Source organism: Sphaeramia orbicularis, chromosome 14 (genome assembly GCF_902148855.1).
Source record: "Sphaeramia orbicularis chromosome 14, fSphaOr1.1, whole genome shotgun sequence".
NCBI classification, from domain to species: Eukaryota; Metazoa; Chordata; class Actinopteri; order Kurtiformes; family Apogonidae; genus Sphaeramia; species Sphaeramia orbicularis.
The window spans coordinates 35,364,985-35,382,401 of record NC_043970.1 but is presented as its reverse complement, the minus strand read 5'-3'; the positions used below and the strand labels follow the sequence as shown (position 1 = coordinate 35,382,401).

At 36.1% G+C, this 17,417-nt stretch overlaps 2 protein-coding genes across 8 annotated transcripts in view; both read right to left on the bottom strand.

Moving 5' to 3' along the window:
• ehbp1l1b (EH domain binding protein 1-like 1b) overlaps positions 1-4,697 on the bottom strand; it is a 37,789-nt gene extending 33,092 nt beyond the window's left edge. For 2 of the 7 annotated variants that reach the window (XM_030154849.1, XM_030154848.1), the window contains exon 1: positions 3,951-4,694. In XM_030154849.1, the coding sequence (XP_030010709.1) occupies positions 3,951-4,054 (104 nt within the window). In that variant the 5' untranslated portion in view covers positions 4,055-4,694. Of the gene's footprint in view, positions 1-3,950 lie in introns of all 7 variants that reach the window. The other 5 variants (XM_030154850.1, XM_030154851.1, XM_030154847.1 and 2 more) reach the window with 4 other exon arrangements.
• Positions 4,698-12,370: 7,673 nt separating this feature from the next.
• On the bottom strand, positions 12,371-15,085 carry LOC115433448 (protein FAM89A-like). The gene is given in 3 exon segments (XM_030154874.1): positions 12,371-12,535; positions 12,538-12,720; positions 14,760-15,085. Coding segments are annotated over 3 exon segments (543 nt in total). The 5' UTR covers positions 15,024-15,085; the 3' UTR covers positions 12,371-12,439.
• Positions 15,086-17,417: the final 2,332 nt, after the last annotated feature.

Here is a 17,417-nt window from a genome sequence, read left to right as displayed (position 1 = left end):
GACAATAGTCAAAGGCAGAAGGCTGTAAGTGGCTTTACACAGGCAGACATTAGTGGTGTAATCCACTTCAGTGGTGTGTAATTACTGTAAAGTGTGGTTAGTGCTTTGTTACTCAACAAACATGTTACATTCCACTGCTGATATACACTGTATGATAATATTCAGGCTGTTTTTGACACACGCAGCATTAAAACACATGTAACACACACTAATGTTTACCCCTCCAGCTGTGTCAGCACAAGTGCGCCCTTGTTTTTGGATTGTTGTGACTAATTTTCTTATTTTTGCTCCAGTATAATGTTGTTTTGCACTTCTTTATCTTTAACCTTTTCCATGAGTGAATTACTAGAAAACTAAGTGGGATTTTCTAAAGTTTTTGTGACTCCAAAATAGCAATTAGAACATTACTACTCAGATTTTTGTATAATTACTGTATTACTTTGAGGGAGACACATGTTGCTGTGGTACCACTGTGGTGCCTTTTGTATTTATAGTGAATATACATCACTATTTTATTTATTGTGGACTATGTATTGCTTGTTGCTTAGTTGTTTTAAATTCAGTTTCGCTTACATTACTAGAGACGGTATGCTTTTTCATTGTTTTGTGACAATGACAATAAGGTAGTTTTGACTGTTCACCACACTGAACAACCTGCATTAATGGCTTTAAACGCATTTTAATTGTAAATGCAATTTTTGCAGAAACATACAAATGGTTTTCAAAGCACCTTCCACAAGGAGACAAGAATATTGTTGCATTGTTATATATATTCATTCAGGAAAATGTACCTTTTCAGCAGAAAATCTGAATCTGAACTGCTCTAGTTTGGAGTTATTCTCGCAAATACAGCAGTTTGTATAGAAGTTTAACCCATAAAGACCCAGGGATACTTTTGTGGCAGTTCCCAAATGAATTTTTCCTCTTTATTTAACATTTCTTAATTGATTTATCATTATATTATTCGCTGAATTTTGCATTTTTCAGAGGAAATCAGGTATTTTCCTGTATTGAAATTACTGATCATGTAGATTTTCATAAAAAGCTCAGATTAAAGTTGAGGGTTATTATATCAGAAACAGAGAAAACTCATGAAAAAGTGACTTTTTCAGCAAATATATTATTAACTGAACAAAAATCAAGAGAGTCCATCCACTGTCATTTGTCAAACTCCATGGGTTTCACTGGTGAATCAGTTTTGTAGAAGATGATGGTGTTTCCACGTTCACGGAGCCTCTGGACGTCCAAATGGGTCATATCTGATGACCATGAAAAGATGACAAACTGCATTTTACACCAATTATTTACATGTATTGATAGGATTAGTGGATCAACAGGTATTAGACATTTTATATCAGTAGATGTTTGGGTCTTTATAGGTTGAATTATAATGAAACATACATTTAGATAAGACTTTATTGATCCCACCATGGGGAAATTTAACATTTTACAGTAGAAATATGCAACACACCAGTGCAAAAGAAAGGTTGGTAGAAATAAACGTTCTTAAAAGTATAAAAATTTAAAGATATATCTAGTAGTATCTATTAGCATCTAATTACGCATATACAATTGGAATATACCAACATCTAATACACTGTCACTTCATATTTCATGATACAAACTCATGCCTCAGAAGTTTGTGTCTTAAAGATACCCAATGGTCTGAAATCACTGCACTAAATTAGAACAAACAGAAGTAAATCAGCATGTGGAGTGTTAGACATGACCAAATCCTCACATGCCAAGGATAAAGTGTCATTCAATCACATAAAGAGCCTGATTTCTGTTTCCACCACAGTAAACCCTACTGCCTTGTGTCCACTTTCCTGTGTTCTCAGACATGCCTTACTTTTCTCTCACTGTGGAGCCTTAAACATTGATTTCATCATAGTTGGGAGTAGTCTCTGTTTCTTAATCACTCTTTCCCTTCCCTTCTCTTTCTCTGCTTCACCAACACAGATTTTCAACTGTTAATCAAAGCTTTACTGACAAGACCTGTCACCCATTCTAGAAGACAAGTGATCAGAGTTTCTTATCATGCTGCTGACATGCTGCTTACACAATTATTCCATCTTTTAATGTAATCTGGGCAGATAAGAGAGGCCAAACTGTGGTAAAAGTCTAAAGATCCTGCAAAGACTTTGAAAAATACTTGTATATTTATGCAAGACACTGACAGTGATTTCTACAATAACTTTTGATACAAGTTGTGCCAGAAATGTGGAGCTTAATAACTGTATTTACTTTTCGGTTCAGTGTTGTATCAGCGTGTGTCAGAAAAGTCTGGCCAACTTTCAACAATTTTCCATTGCACAACAGAAGAAAGCCGTGTGTGTTTTGATCATATTGAAGTGACTGGGTTACAGCCCTGAAATAAAATAAGACAAGTGTGTTGTGATTGGGTGTGTGGTTTTGTTCTGCAGATCTGGTTTACTTAGACAGCCATGATCAGCAGCTGTCCATTTAAGTGATGTTTTCTTTGCACTGATGGACTTATTCTTATTCAGGCTGCTGTGGTAAAGCATGTTGTGCCGAATTCTACTCCCTGCCGAAAACTTCTCCCCCTTCCTAAGTCAGCCATGAAGAGGACAATATGCACCAAATTCACCCTGTCACAATTTTCTGAGAAATGCTCCCTGCTCACCCTGCACTGTAAAAAATGACTGTAGAATTAACAACAAAAAGTTGTAAAATTGCAACATAAAAAAACTGTAAGTGACAATACAATGCAAAGTTGTTTATTTGAAAAGATTTTTGTGTTAACGATTGAATCAAATATAGCAGGAAGAGTATGTGAACAAAACCAGATTTGTATGTAGAAATGATGTATTTCTATTGTTTTTCGAAAATAAAACTGTAAATTGAAAAACAATGTGGTGCTGTTTAAATTGCAAGACCATAATGTTGAAATAACGGCATATTTGCTTTATACATACATACATACATATGTGTATATATATATATATATATATATATATATATATATATATATATATATATAAGTAATAAAAAAGTAAACATTTAACAATGTAACATTTTAAATTTGTACATTAATGGGTTGGTAGAGTTGGTAGAGCGGCTTGTCCAATAACCAAAGGGTTGGTGGTTCGAATCCTGGCTCCGACAGTCCATATGTCCAAGTGTCCATGGAAGACACTGAACCCTAAATTGCTCCCAGTTGGACCTGGTGGTTTTGGAAAGTGCTTTGGACACCATGAAGGTGTAGAAAATGTGCTAAATAAGTGCAGTCCATCTACCTAAATCTACATGTTTAAAATGTTAAATCTACATGTTACTCCGTAAATATGTTTACAGTTGGATGTGTTTTTCACAGTATTGTTCTGGACCACAGCTGCCAGTTTTTTTCTGTAAAAACAACAGGATTTTTTTTTACAGTGTGGCTCATTAATTGTTCTCCTTTCTGACTGAAGGGTATGACATTAATTGTGAATTAGTCAACCTCTTAACACCATCATAGCCATGTAGCAAGTAATAATATTGTAAGATATTGCAGTTATGTTTTTTATTTGTGTAAAATCAAAGAATGTGCAAACTGTAAGGTATACAAAACTTCCAAAAGTTAAATCTTAGATACACAACACTCAAAATATAAATGAAACAGATACTGACAAAAACTACATGATGGGGATGCAGTTTTCGGCAGGGAGCAGAACTGAACACAACAAAGCATACGAGTCTTAATATATTTATTGATATTTGATTCTCTGACATCAAAGATAGGCGGGGTCGGGACTCGAACCAGCAGCCAGTGCGGAACCGCTAAGCACATGTACATACATGAGGGACAGCCAAAGTAGCGGAAATACCCAAACATAAGAAGCGCCACGGCCATAATAAAGACTTATTATGGGAAACAACACTCAGTCGGGTCTCCTTTACAACACATATGATGATAACAGAACACCACACACCATTTCTATACTCACCATTTCTTGGTACACTCCAGGACAAGTTCCTGGTATGAAGCAACAAACTGAAACTTTGAAGCCTTTTTGCCAACGCGCTGCAGCCTCTTCCATACCGAAGTCATAGTTTCCTCCGGTAGAATAAACTTCACAGACGATTAGTTTAAACAGATGACACAATCCAACACGCAGAGATAGTAATCCAACTTTGTCCTCTGCCTTAAAAGGTCTTCTTCTTCTTCTGCTTCTTCTGCTGCTGCTCAACTTCACACAAGCTGCGACTTGCGCTCATTGGTAATAGTTGAATCATATACAAAAAAAAAAAAAAAAAAAAGATGAGAAATGTCGCACCAAAGAGAAGTGATCGGGACTGGAGGGTGAGCCTGCAGCAAAGAGGAACCGATTCTTCTCTCTGTCATTTAATATGAAGCTCGAAGTTTCAAGCCACACAACTGCAGGACCAGTCATTGACAAGTTCCCTCTGACTCTAACTGTGTCTGGCTGGAGTCCACATAGAGACAGCCCAGCTTAGTGGAGCCTGTTGTAATGTAGCTGTCTAGATTTAGTCCACCCTCCTGCTTGTCCTCAGTGACAACAGACAGAGAGACAGACAGACAGGCAGGCAAAGAGGGAGACAGGATATTCAAAGGGCTGTCTGCTGGGTGATGCAGCAGTATGCAAAGTTTTTTTTTTTTTCCCTATCAGTCTGCCCATACACACTGAACTAAGGTAACAGAGCCAGTCCTTACAGTAGACTTTGATCCTGACTGTCTATGTCACTAAAACAGGCTTATCTGACAACTATGACCATTCAACTTGATCAGCTCTGAAACGCCTGCAGGCTAACGTAGTTGTAACCATGAGAGCTAGAGCACATAAAGCTCCTTGTGTTTTTTTTAACAACCCATTTCATAGTCATAAGTCACTTCCTGGAGACTACAGCTGCGTCATTCTCTAGAAAATTGTGTTTCATCCAGTTAACTACAGGGGAATAGTTTCCACAGAGCCAACCCAATGCCACTCATTAGGCTGAGTGTGTGTGTGTGTGGGGTGTGTGTGTGTGTGTGTGTGTGTGTGTGTGTGTGTGTGTGTTGGGTCAAGGATCTGGGATTTTCCTCAGTGAGAGCAGAGGTGTATTTTTAGGTGGAATGGATGGATGGACAGAGGCAGCTGGAGGTAGAAGGGGGACAACTCTCTCATGACTCAGAGTAGGTCTAATATTACTCTATGGATCCGATATTCAGCAGCTTATTATTGCTGCACAACCCACTCCCTCCAAAAACATGCGTACTCACACACATCTAAAACCCTGTGATGTCTTACATTTCATGATCTATTAAGTGACATTAGATGCACTCTGCGGCCCGTCAAACTTTGTGTCTTCTTTACTATTACTTTCCTCTGACTGGACTACAACAACCACAAATAAATAGCTGAAACAGTGTGTGGGTATTGAGAATTAAAAAAGACAAAGCAGTGATATTAACCCATAAAGACCCAAAAAGCCATAAACCATCTACTGATCTAAACTGTTTAATACAGGGGTGTCAAACTCATTTTAGTTCAGGGGCCACACTCTGCTAAATTTGATCTGTAGTGGGCCGGACCAGTAAAATAATAACATAATAATATATGAATAATGAAAACTCCACATTTTTGTCTTTGTTTTAGGGTAAAGAAAAAAAAACATTAAATTATGAAAATACTGACTTTTATAAACTATCCAAACAATAAAATGTGAATAACCTGAAAAAAATGAAATTTCTTAAGGAAAATCAGTGCAATTTTAACACTATTCTGCCTCCACTTCTCATTTCTCCATGTGCATTATGGATCAGCTCTACAAAGACACTAAACACTGAGTAACAGGCAGAAAATAGTTCAAATTGGGCTGAATTTTCTTTAGACATTTCAGGTTGTTCATATTTGTTCAGGTTATTCACATTTTATTGTTAAAGGATAGTTTGTAAATGTAGATATTTTCATAATTTCATATTTTTTGCACTAAAACAAAGAAGAAAATTGAAGTTGTTCATTCAACATTTTTTGCTAAATTTAAGATTTTGTTTTTTTACTTAGTTGAAGATTTTTTTTTGTGCTTAATTCAACATTTTTTCCTTAATTCAAGTTTTTTTTTTTTCTTTTTTTTCTTTTTTTTTTATTGCTTAATTCAATTCAAGAATGTGGAATTTTTGACTTTGCAAAAACATCCCAAGGGCCGGACTGGACCCTTTGGCGGGCTGCATTTGGCCCCTGGGCCGCATGTTTGACACCCCTAATTTAATACAAGCTGATCCACTAATTCTATGAATACATGTAAATAATTGTAGTAAGTAACATTAGATGCACTCTGCGGCCCATCAAACTTTGTGTCTTCTTTTCTATTACTTTCCTCTGACTGGACTACAACAACCATAAATAAATAGCTGAAACAGGGTGTGGGTATTGAGAATTAAAAAAAGACAAAGCAGTGATATTAACCCATAAAGACCCAAAAAGCCATAAACCATCTAGTGATCTAAATGGTTTAATACATGCTGATCCACTATTCTATCAATACATGTAAAAAATTGGTGTAAAATGCAGTTTGTCATCTTTTTATGGTCATCAGATATGACCCATTTGAACATTCAGGGGCTCCATAGTTACCGTGGAAACACTGTCAACTTCTACAACGTTGATTCACCAGTAAAACCCATGGAATCTGTCTAAATTGAAGATGTCAAGCAAATTTTATCTTCCGTACTGTTGAACTTCTGTCTGTCAGTATTCTCTAAAATATTTTGGACTACATCATTGGAATAATCTATGACCTGAACTTCAATCAACATCTTCTTTATCATTATTTAACCCTTTCATGCATAGTGGTCACTACAGTAGACAGTTATTCTCCAGCTGTTCTCTTGTACATTCATGGGTTTTGTTGTTTTAGTTCCATATCAGCCAACACAGTGGACCCTTATGGATCATCCCATACACTGTAATTCATACAGTTACTGTAATTTTGCTGTTCTTGATAAACCTGATCTGCAGTAACATGTTTCAGTGTAAATCAACTGTTATTTGTTAGAAAAAAAAAGTTATTGTTTTTTTTTTTTTTTGCATATTATCTCCATGAAAAGAGTAATAATAATTAGCATTAGAATATGTTAAAATGTGAGAAAACATCAGATTTTATTTCATTGTTTTAATATCAATCTCTGATATTGGGTTTTAAACATGTTTCTTCACTTCAAAAATTAAATGCATGGACATTTTTGTAACTCCATGAAAAAAAAAACAACAACAACTTGATCACATTGTTTTTTTCATGCCTATGGAGGAATAAAAACACTCGAGAAAAAAAAAAATCTTAACTAAGGTTCTCATAATTAATGCGTGAAAGGGTTAAAAATCACCTGAAAAGGACTCTAATTCATGAAAAAATGTAAGGCTGTATATCATTTTTTGATTTGTATTTGATGATTTGTAATTTGATTTGTATTTTTATTGTTTTTACTTTAGTTTATTATTTCAGTTATATTGTTTTTTTAATTCTTTTTTTTTTTTTTTCCGGTGTATTGTTTATTTCGTGGAAGTATTCACATAAGCCTTTTTTGGCTTCTAACCTCTCCTGCACAATGCTGTTACTTGTTTGAATGTTTTTTTTGTTTATATTCTCTTGCTGTTTTATAACATGCAAATAAATAATAAATAAATGTACAGGATGTTCTCTGGAGTGAACCCCCTTTGCAATCGTTGCAGCCAGAGCTCAGCTTCACTGGCACACATGTTTTGGACATGCCCCAACATTACTACCTATTGGAGTGAAACTTTACAGACTTTGTCTACGATTTTTAAGAGACAGATCCCTCCAGACCCAAGAACAATAATGTTTGGTGTGGAACCAACAGGAGTGGACCTTAGTACTGAACAGAATGTTGTTTTGAAGTTTGTAACACTACTGGCCAGACGCCTTATTCTGTTAAACTGGAAAAACAAAAATCCTCCAACTCATCAGGTTCTGTTGAAAGACATTATGCAACACTTACATTTGGAGAAAATCAAATTTTCACTAAAAGATAATGTAAAGTAATTTTATTCAATTTATAGATTACTTTAATATTAAGTAAATAGACAGCCCCCCCCCCCCTTTTTATTTGTGTGTATGTGTACATGTGAGTGTAGGTGTAGTGTAGTGTTCTTGTTCTGACACACATATTGGATACTATACATATGACTTTTTTATATTCATTGTTCTAATTTCAATAAAAAAGAGTTAAAAAAAAAAAAAAAAAAAAAACATGGAGTTGGATTAATGACCATGGATGGATACACTTGGTTTATGTTCAGTTAATGAGAGATTTTGTTGAAAAAGTCATTTTGTCTTCAGTTTTCTCTGTTTTTGATATAAAAACCCTTAACTTTACTCTGAGCTTTTATGAACCTCTACATGATTAGTCAATTAAATACAGTAAAGTACATGATTATCACAAAAAATCACAAATACAGAGCATAATATTATAATAAATGGTGATAAATCACTTAAGAAATGTTGAAATAAAGAGAAAAATTCATTTGGGATTTGGCACTAAAGTAGCACTGGGTCTTTATGGGTTCAAATGGACTTCATTCTTAGATAAATACAATCACAACATATTTCATGTTTTGTTTGATCAACATAATTTCATCTGTAAATATAGATGCATTTCCTCACATTACAGAAGAAATTAAGACACAGGCTACTGAGGACTCGTAATGAGATAAAATAATAAAAAGAATGTTACTTGAAATGGGTGATTATAATCAGGATTTAGTCCAAAATGAGCATCCAGGATAGTTTAAGTACTGTCGGAGCAAAGATACAAAATAAAAATATTGAAATGTTTGTTCCAGCTATTTCTTATTTGGGTGATTAGATTTCAATCCAAAAAGTTTTTTAAAAGTGACGTAAACGTTGGGGACTATGAGGATTTCACATATGTGTTGATCTGAAATATCATGATAAAATATTCATGTCAGCTGTTGTCGATAATTATCATGATAAATATCAAATTAATATTTCTTTTAGCAATTTTTCTTTCCTCAAGTGGAAGAAGCCATATGGTTACTTGTGGCTTAAGAGAATCAGAAATGTAGATAGAACATTTAAAATAAGTATATTAAAACAAAAATTTGCATTGAGTAAAATTAAGTGATGAACACTGAAGAATTTTGGAAGCATAGATGACACTGGAAACAAAATTAACCCTAAAGATGAAAAAACAGTCTTTATTGCAGTGTAACATAATGGCATTGTCATTATGTTTTTGTAATGCAGCCCATTGTGAGCAATGAAACACCTGAACTCAAAATGTCCCAATGCTTTGAAACATATAACATTAATATCTGTTAAAATCAGAAAATATGGTCACTATAGCAACAAGTCCAACTGTTAGAGTTGAAACAGGAAACAGGCTGTACTCATTCCTCCTCTTCATCATTTGACACGTCTGTAAATGATTCTGAGACTTTCCTAAACATATCATCTTTCCCTTTTAGTATGAATTTTACTTTTTTAAAGAAACCACTTGTCCTTTAACGTAATTCAGATAAGGTCACAAGACAATACCAGAACAATATGTGTACAGTGATAGTGACGATGATATAGCAGTTCTGTGATACTTGAAACATTCCAAGACAGTCATGTCCAACTCATTGTAACTGGAAGAGAGAAATTAAGCACAAATTATGCATTTATTCATTGGATTGTGGTGTTTGCTTGAGAAGAGCTAAAAAAAAAAAAAAAGCACAAAAAAGTGCACAGAGTCTAAATCAGCAGGGGAATCTGTTGAGAGAGTCAGCATGTTTTAAAAAAAAATCTCCATTTGTTGCCAGTACTGTTGCTCAATGTCACACAATAACACTTCTGTGTGGTAATAACGGTGTGCCTGGCTGTTAGGAAGCCAACACATGATGAACAATAACAGTAAAAAGAGAAGTAAAGTACAGTGCAAAAGTTAAAAAGAAGAAGCAGATGAGGAAAAATCAATGTCAACGACTGTTACAAACTAAGATATTTACATTCAGCTGTTATCCAAGCTGTGAGAACATGTGTTGTGATGAAGAGATGGAGAGCAAATGTTCCCACAAACATTCAAACTGAACCAGACTCAGACAGCCAGAAGCACAGGCAGATAGTCTAACAATATCCACAAATATGATGATTATAAATAGGGCATGGGACTTTCTTCTCGGACGTCACTCCCCCCTAATTCCTCCAGCAAATGGTTTTCCTCAGGGTGATGTTAAAGGAGGTCGGTGGGAGGAGGTGAAGGACCTCAGTCTTAAATGGAGACAGTGTGTCACCTATTGGTCAGACCTGGAAGCATCATCTCTGAGGTCAAATTGTAAATATCTGCACTAACTTAACTCTGAGATTCTGAAGCAGCCACACAGATGACAATGGATGCTAACTTATATTGCAACAAATGAGGCATGCAGAAAAACTAAACTGTTAGAACGTATTGATTCAAATGCTTTGTTTAATACATTTCAGGACAGTTAGTGCAAAATCAACACCTCAAAGAATTAAAATTAGACTACATAACAAATAAAAACCTGTGTAAACTCTAAGGAATATGTTTTGAAATCAGAGTTGTGGCTCATTGGAGATAAAAAAAAAAAAAAAAAAAAATTTAGAGGCTGAAATACTTTTTTATGGCAGCACAAGTTTCCATATATCTTTGTAAATGAGGATTTTGGTAAAGCTTCACAGAAGTAGCTGAAAATGCATAGTAAGAACTAAAACATAATAAGGCATCACAGATGTATTTCAGCACACACGTTTATTCACAGATGTCAAAGAGGTTCAAAGCAGCAGAAACATACCACCCACCAGCTAATTTTCACTTTGGAACACAGAAGTAAACTGCATGTAGTGGCATGTACAGCAGAAGATGCATTTGAGTTAAACGATAATAACTTCTGATCTTACTCGTCTGTCTTGATTTTTACTCTCCTGAGGTTGCTGTCATTCCTGCTTTGACTTAAGGGTCCGATCAAGCGGTAACATGTGGACACTTTTGGTGTTCAACAGTCTCTGTCATGTAGTAGAGTAACTTATATGCATGTGTTATGCATATCTGAGTAGGTATTCAGAAGTACTTTAACATTATGTATAACAAAATGGGAAGATAAATTTTTTAGGTGAAAAATATCAAACTACTACAAAAGAGGATTAGGGCCAGTGGAAAAAAAAAAAAAGGCCCAATAATTTTTTTTTTATTATTGTTCTGAGGAAAAAGTCAGAATTCTGATTGTTTTCAATATTTTTTTATTATTGTTCTGAGAAAAAGTCAGAATTCTGAGATTAAAGTCAGAATTCTGAGAAAAAATGTCTGTATTTGACTTTTTTCCCAGAATTCTGACTTTAATCTCAGAATTATGACTATTTCCCAGAATTATGACTTTTTCTCAGAATAATAATTATAATAAATATTGGCTCTTCATTTAAATTTTTTCCCCAGTTGCCCTAATCCTCTTCTGTAAATTACTGCTCAATAACATGTGGACTTGAAACAGACATCAATTTCTTAAGCTTTACTCAAACATTCAAAACATGCGGTTCTTGACAGAAATTGATATCAAGTAGGACAATACCTTTTAGATATTATGTTCAACCATGCTGAAAATAAATTTTGGAGTAAAATATTGAAAAGTCTCTGTTTTATTGACATGAGAATGAGGTAACACGTGGACAGGCTGCCATAGTAACACGTTGACGACTCTTTACCATTGTGTGCATCCGCCAAAATGTATCAAAAGATCACTACTTTCTGAAAGTTTCACTCAAATATCTGAATTATAAGTAACTTGGAAATTAAAAATTGATATTTTTGTGGTAACATGTGGACAGGGCCTTTTAAGCAACTCACACATGTTCAAACATCAACTTCAAATATTAATAATTCACAAAATAATGAAAATCTAACATTTGAAACTTAACAATCATCTACATAATCAACAGACTGAATACATTTTCAAATTTTTTAGACAGAACTTTTAGCAGCAAATTGAGCTATGGCTGTGGTGTAAAAAGTACAACCAATAAAATCGGTTGTAACTTTTTTTCTACAAGTAGTATTTTAAAAAGTAAAACAGTTCCACAAAATAGAGATCTTTAGCTAAAAATGAGCCCACTTGATAAATGTTGTGTGCAAATGTACTTTTTCATGTTGATGTTCACTTTCGCTTGATCGGACCCTTAAAACTAATTTTAACGTCGCACATCCATTAAGTGTTGAGTGTGAATGGATGCATCTGTAAAGGCTAGAGGTGATTAAATGTCTTTTTAACAAGCACTTGTTTTGCACAGTGTAAAAAAGAGATAGATTATGTTCACTGGATCAGAGGTAAATGACAAAAAAGCAGAGTAAATGGCCGCTGAGTGATAAGTATGAAGTAAAGTAAAAAAAAAAAAAAAATGCAGTAAAAGTGTCTCAGTGTTCAGTGTGTGTTGTGTATCTTCTGTCACATACGGAGCAGAAACATCAGGGAATGTGAAAGGAGTCTTTAATCCACTGGTCTCTGGAGTTTCCGCTGGGCGGGGGCAGAGACAAGGATGAGGACGAGGAGGAGGGGGGAGGTTGTGAGAGGCTGGCTGCTCCTCATCTTCATCTTCTATGTCCTCCTCCTCCTCCTCGTCAGAATATCCATTGTCAGCGCTGTAGGAGGCCTCGGACAGAAGCGTGGTTCCCTTGTACTCCTGAATAGCCTCGTGGAGAGACCAGAGCTGGCACAGCAGAGACATGTCGAGCTGACGCAGACCCACCTGTTCCACAAAACCACAACAGATCTGCATCAGACTGAACATCAGGAAATCATTCTATTCCAGTGTGCATTAGTTTGGATGGTTTTTATAATGCGATCCCACTGTTCAATAGCTTTGTTATTGTCTACACTTTACCAACACTACTGTGCTGCACATATTGGATATATTCTCTATTCTGTAAAAAATTGTGTTTTTTTATGTTTACACTTTAATTCCTTTAAGTTTATTGCTCTTATAGCTTTTTTTTGTCTCTCTCTCTCTTTGCTGCTGTAACAGTAAGTTTCCCCTGCTGCGTAAAAATAAAGGATTATTTCATCTTAAAAGTATTTACATACACGATAACTGCAAAAATAAATTACAAAAACAAATTTAACTGAAACCTATTACAGGTATTAATAAAAAATTGACAAGTACACAGGTTTTCATTACATCCAAACATATTAAGATTTGAGCTAATTGGTATTGATTCCTTCATGCTTTAAATGTTTTGTTTTATTTTAGTCATTGGTTTACTTCAACGGTACAGTTGTGACTAAAAGTTTTGGGAATGACACAAGTTTTGTCTTCACAAAATTTACTGCATATGTACATTATAATCTAGGTTTTGAAGACTTATCTTGACAAATAAATCACCTTTAAGCAATGAATCCATTTGTGTCATTCCCCAAACGTTTGGCCATGACTGTATCGACTGTAGAAAAAAGGAAATGGGCAACCTTTTAGACCTGTATAGGAGCCCAGAAAATTGTACAATCAGAAAATAAATAACTAAAATTATATAAAGCAAAGGTTCATTCAGAAACCTGGTAGAAAAAGTGCAAACATTATCCAACCCCACTCATAGTTTAAACACCAGGTGGTTCAGAGTTCATTTGAGATCTACAAACTATTGTTTTTTTTGTGGCTGTGAACATTATATTCAACTATTAGAGACTTTTAAGGTGTGGCAATGATCAGTGGTGAAAAAGGCGTAAAATTTACACAGTCTACTGCCTGTCTTACGAGAAAAAGTCCTGTTATTACAGAATTTTTTTTAACTTTTTTTTTTTTTTTTTTTTTTACTTTTTTTGAAATTTTGTTATAAAAGTAATGTGCATTTTAATTGAAGTAATTACAGCCACTTACATTTATCTTATAATATGCAATATAATAGGCTAAATCATAGGTGTCAAACATATGGCCCGGGGGCCAAATCCAGCCCGCCAAAGGGTCCAGTCTGGCCCTTGGGATGAATTTGTGAAATGCAAAAATAGATATTAAGAAATTAACAATCCTTTTAGTTCAGGTTCCATATGCAGACCAATTCAATCTCCAGTGGGTCAGACCAGTAAAATTCTATCAAATAATCTATAAATACTCACAACTCCACATTTTTCTCTTTGTAAATGTAAATATTTTCATGTATTTCCACAAAACCAAAGTAAATTTCACAAAAAATGTGAATAATCTGAACAAATGTGAAGAACCTGAAATGTCTTAAGAAAAATATGTGCAATTTTAACAACATTCTGCCTGATACTAAATGTTGTATGTGTTTGTAGATCCACTGTGATCTGTACGTTATAATGAACATGTGGAAATGATAAACTGAGGCAGAATATTGTTAAAATTACACTTATTCTTTCAGTTTGTTCAAGTAATTCACATTGTTTGAAAGGAAAGTTTGTAGATGTAAACATTTCCATTGTTTAATTTGACTTTTTTCACTGTAAAATATAGAGAGAAGTTTGGAGTTGACATTATTTAGATATTATTATGTTATTATTTTACTGGTTCGGCCCACTGCAGATCAAATTTAGCTGAATGTGGCCCCTGAACTAAAATGAGTCTGACACCCCTGGGCTAAATTTTCCAACCTAACCTTCCCAATAATAAATACACTGACACTGGACAGGTGAGCCGTCTCCATGACAACAGAACAAATCTCATCCATCTCCTGGAGACAGAAACCCATTAAATCCACTTATGAGTTAAATCTGTTGTGAATCAGTGGGACCAGCGTGTCCAAACCCAGACCCCAGACCAGACTGTGTTCTTACCATCTCCTTCCGCAGCAGAGCCAGAGCTCCGTCCAGTCCACCCGGTTTACCGTGCTGCCGCGGCGCCTCCGTGGACGTGCCGCCCCGGCTGATGTCGGCCTGGATCCGGGCTCTCTTGCTGTGGACCCTCTCGATGTCCCGCCACGACCCGCCGCTGGAGTTCAGGATCCCGCTGAGGCCTTTGGGCAGCGGCGGCAGCCCCTCCAAGGAGAAGACACCGCCCACCGGACAGTCAGCCGGGCTGCGCCGACTCCCGTTCATCATCCCGACGCCGAACACCGTGGATCTTCGTGGAATCGACCGGAGACGCGGCACTACAGACTGTGGCTGTGCAGGTGTTTGTTTCAGGAAAAGACCGGAGACCGCCGTCAATACCCGTCCAGTCCAGAGAGCTCAGCCCACATGTGTGTCACCCATAGGTGCCAGGGGCTCCTCCAGCTGAACCACACCAACCCCTTCCTCTGCAGTGGGAGCCGTGGGTCCAGTGTATGCCAGGCTTCCTGGCTTTGTTATGCTTCCTTTCTTTTGTGTGGGAGAGTTTGCAGACAGACCTCGGCTCCGCCCGGACGTGACCGCGCCACGCCCCGTACAGTAGAGGTGTGGATGTGGGAAAGTCTGGAAGACTGACAGAGAGTAGATGTACAACTGAAGCACCAGTGGACTGAGGAGAGGAGAGGTGTGTTCACCAGTGGACTGAGGAGAGGAGAGGTGTGTTCACCAGTGGACTGAGAGAGAGGGAGGTGTGTTCACCAGTGGACTGAACTGAACTGAACTGAGGAGAAATGGGTTCACCACTGGAGACTAACCCCACTGCACCAAAAGTGTAGTTCCCTAGTGGCAAACTAGACAGACACACACACACACACACACACACACACACACACACACACAGACAAACACAAACACAAACAGGCAGGCAGACACACAGAGAGAGACACAGACAGACAGACAGACAGACAGACACACACACACACACACAGACAGACAGACACACACACACACAAACACACACACACACAGGCAGTAATAGAGCAACTAGTGTTGAAGGAAACACACTCATAATAAGTACTGAAGAAATAATAATTAAGACATCTTAAATCATGAATTCACTATATCCTCCTGAGACCCAGCGAGGCATTTTTATCCTCATTAGGGACAAAAGTTTGACAGCTTTACTTAAAAAATGGTGTCCGTTGCGAAGGAAATTCCATAAAAAAAATAAAAATTTAAAAAATTTATGAAAAAACACTGTTGCATTATGCAGTTTCCAATCAAGAAAAATTTTTAATGTAAAAAAGTTGTTTTCACTTTCCTGGGTCTCAAGAGATATAAATTCACCTGTAATCAAAAGCATATGTTTAAAAGATCTACTACTAAACTTAACAGCATTTCGTTAGCCTCATAACATAATTTTCCAAGTTATATTTATGGCCAAATTGTGATATCTGCATAAAATGAAACAGCAGTGTTTGGAAAGTAAAGTTAAGCAGATATCTCAGTGGCCAAAAATATGACTATCATACTATGAGGCCAATGATTTGACACTCTTCATAGAAAAAAAACCAGGACTTCTGAACAGGCAAAGCTTTATTCTGCTTCATTATTAGAAAATTCTTAGTGCCCTGTATAACAATTTCATAAGGTGTTTTTCCAGCATCAAGTGCTGTCTATTAACATACAGTGCACAGTTTGTTTGCTCTAGATTTTCTTAATGAATAAGGAATGAGTCTGACTCCTGAGTGTTGCCTCGTCTCATCTCAGCATCACTGAAACCCATGACCATCACAGTAAGCCCTCATGCATACATATAAAACATGCATGCTATGTATTTACAATAAAACCAGGGACTGCATCTTCAGGGTCTGGAACAGAAAAAACCAGAACAGAAAAGACAAAAATGCAGACATGAAGGCCGTTGTGCTGATTGTAACTAAGGACATATAGTTGAAACCAGTCTAATAAACTGTATTTCTGAACAGACATTCCTGTTTCTGTGAACAAATGCACAAACGAATGATGGAATATATCTAAACATCTTTCACACTCTTTTATAATTTTGTGACCAGTTAGTTTTGAAACAATACTGAACAGCCAATCAGAAAACAGATCACACCCAAAACAGTTTGTTTACTTGTGTCTGTCTCCATCTTTATAAGACAAATCTACAATTTAACGAGTTAAGGTCACAATTTACTCACATTGAGGAGTTTTTTACCATCTGAAACAGCTGGATTTAGACCTTAGCCATATTATACTGTCCTCGAATGCTTTAAAATGAACTGAGTTTTGGAATATAAATGAACAAAATACAATTATCTATGGCGGTGGTTCCCAGGCTTTTTCAGTTTGAGACCCAAAAGATAAAGGTTATGTTCCATTGGAACCCCAATTTACAAAAGTACATCATGGATGATGTCTTTTACTTTGCTTTGATTTTGGTGCATTTTATTTCTTTTTACATCATTTATGTAACTTTTTAACATGTTGATTTCATCTTGTGTTTTCTGTCATTTTTGTCTATTTTCTATAGTTCTCATGGGTTTGTTGAAGTCAACGTGTATCATAGCATTCTCACATATTTCGCTCTGACATATGACGACCGAATAAAAACAGCTTGGGAACACTTTTTAGTGTTCCCAAGCTGTTTTTTTAAGATTG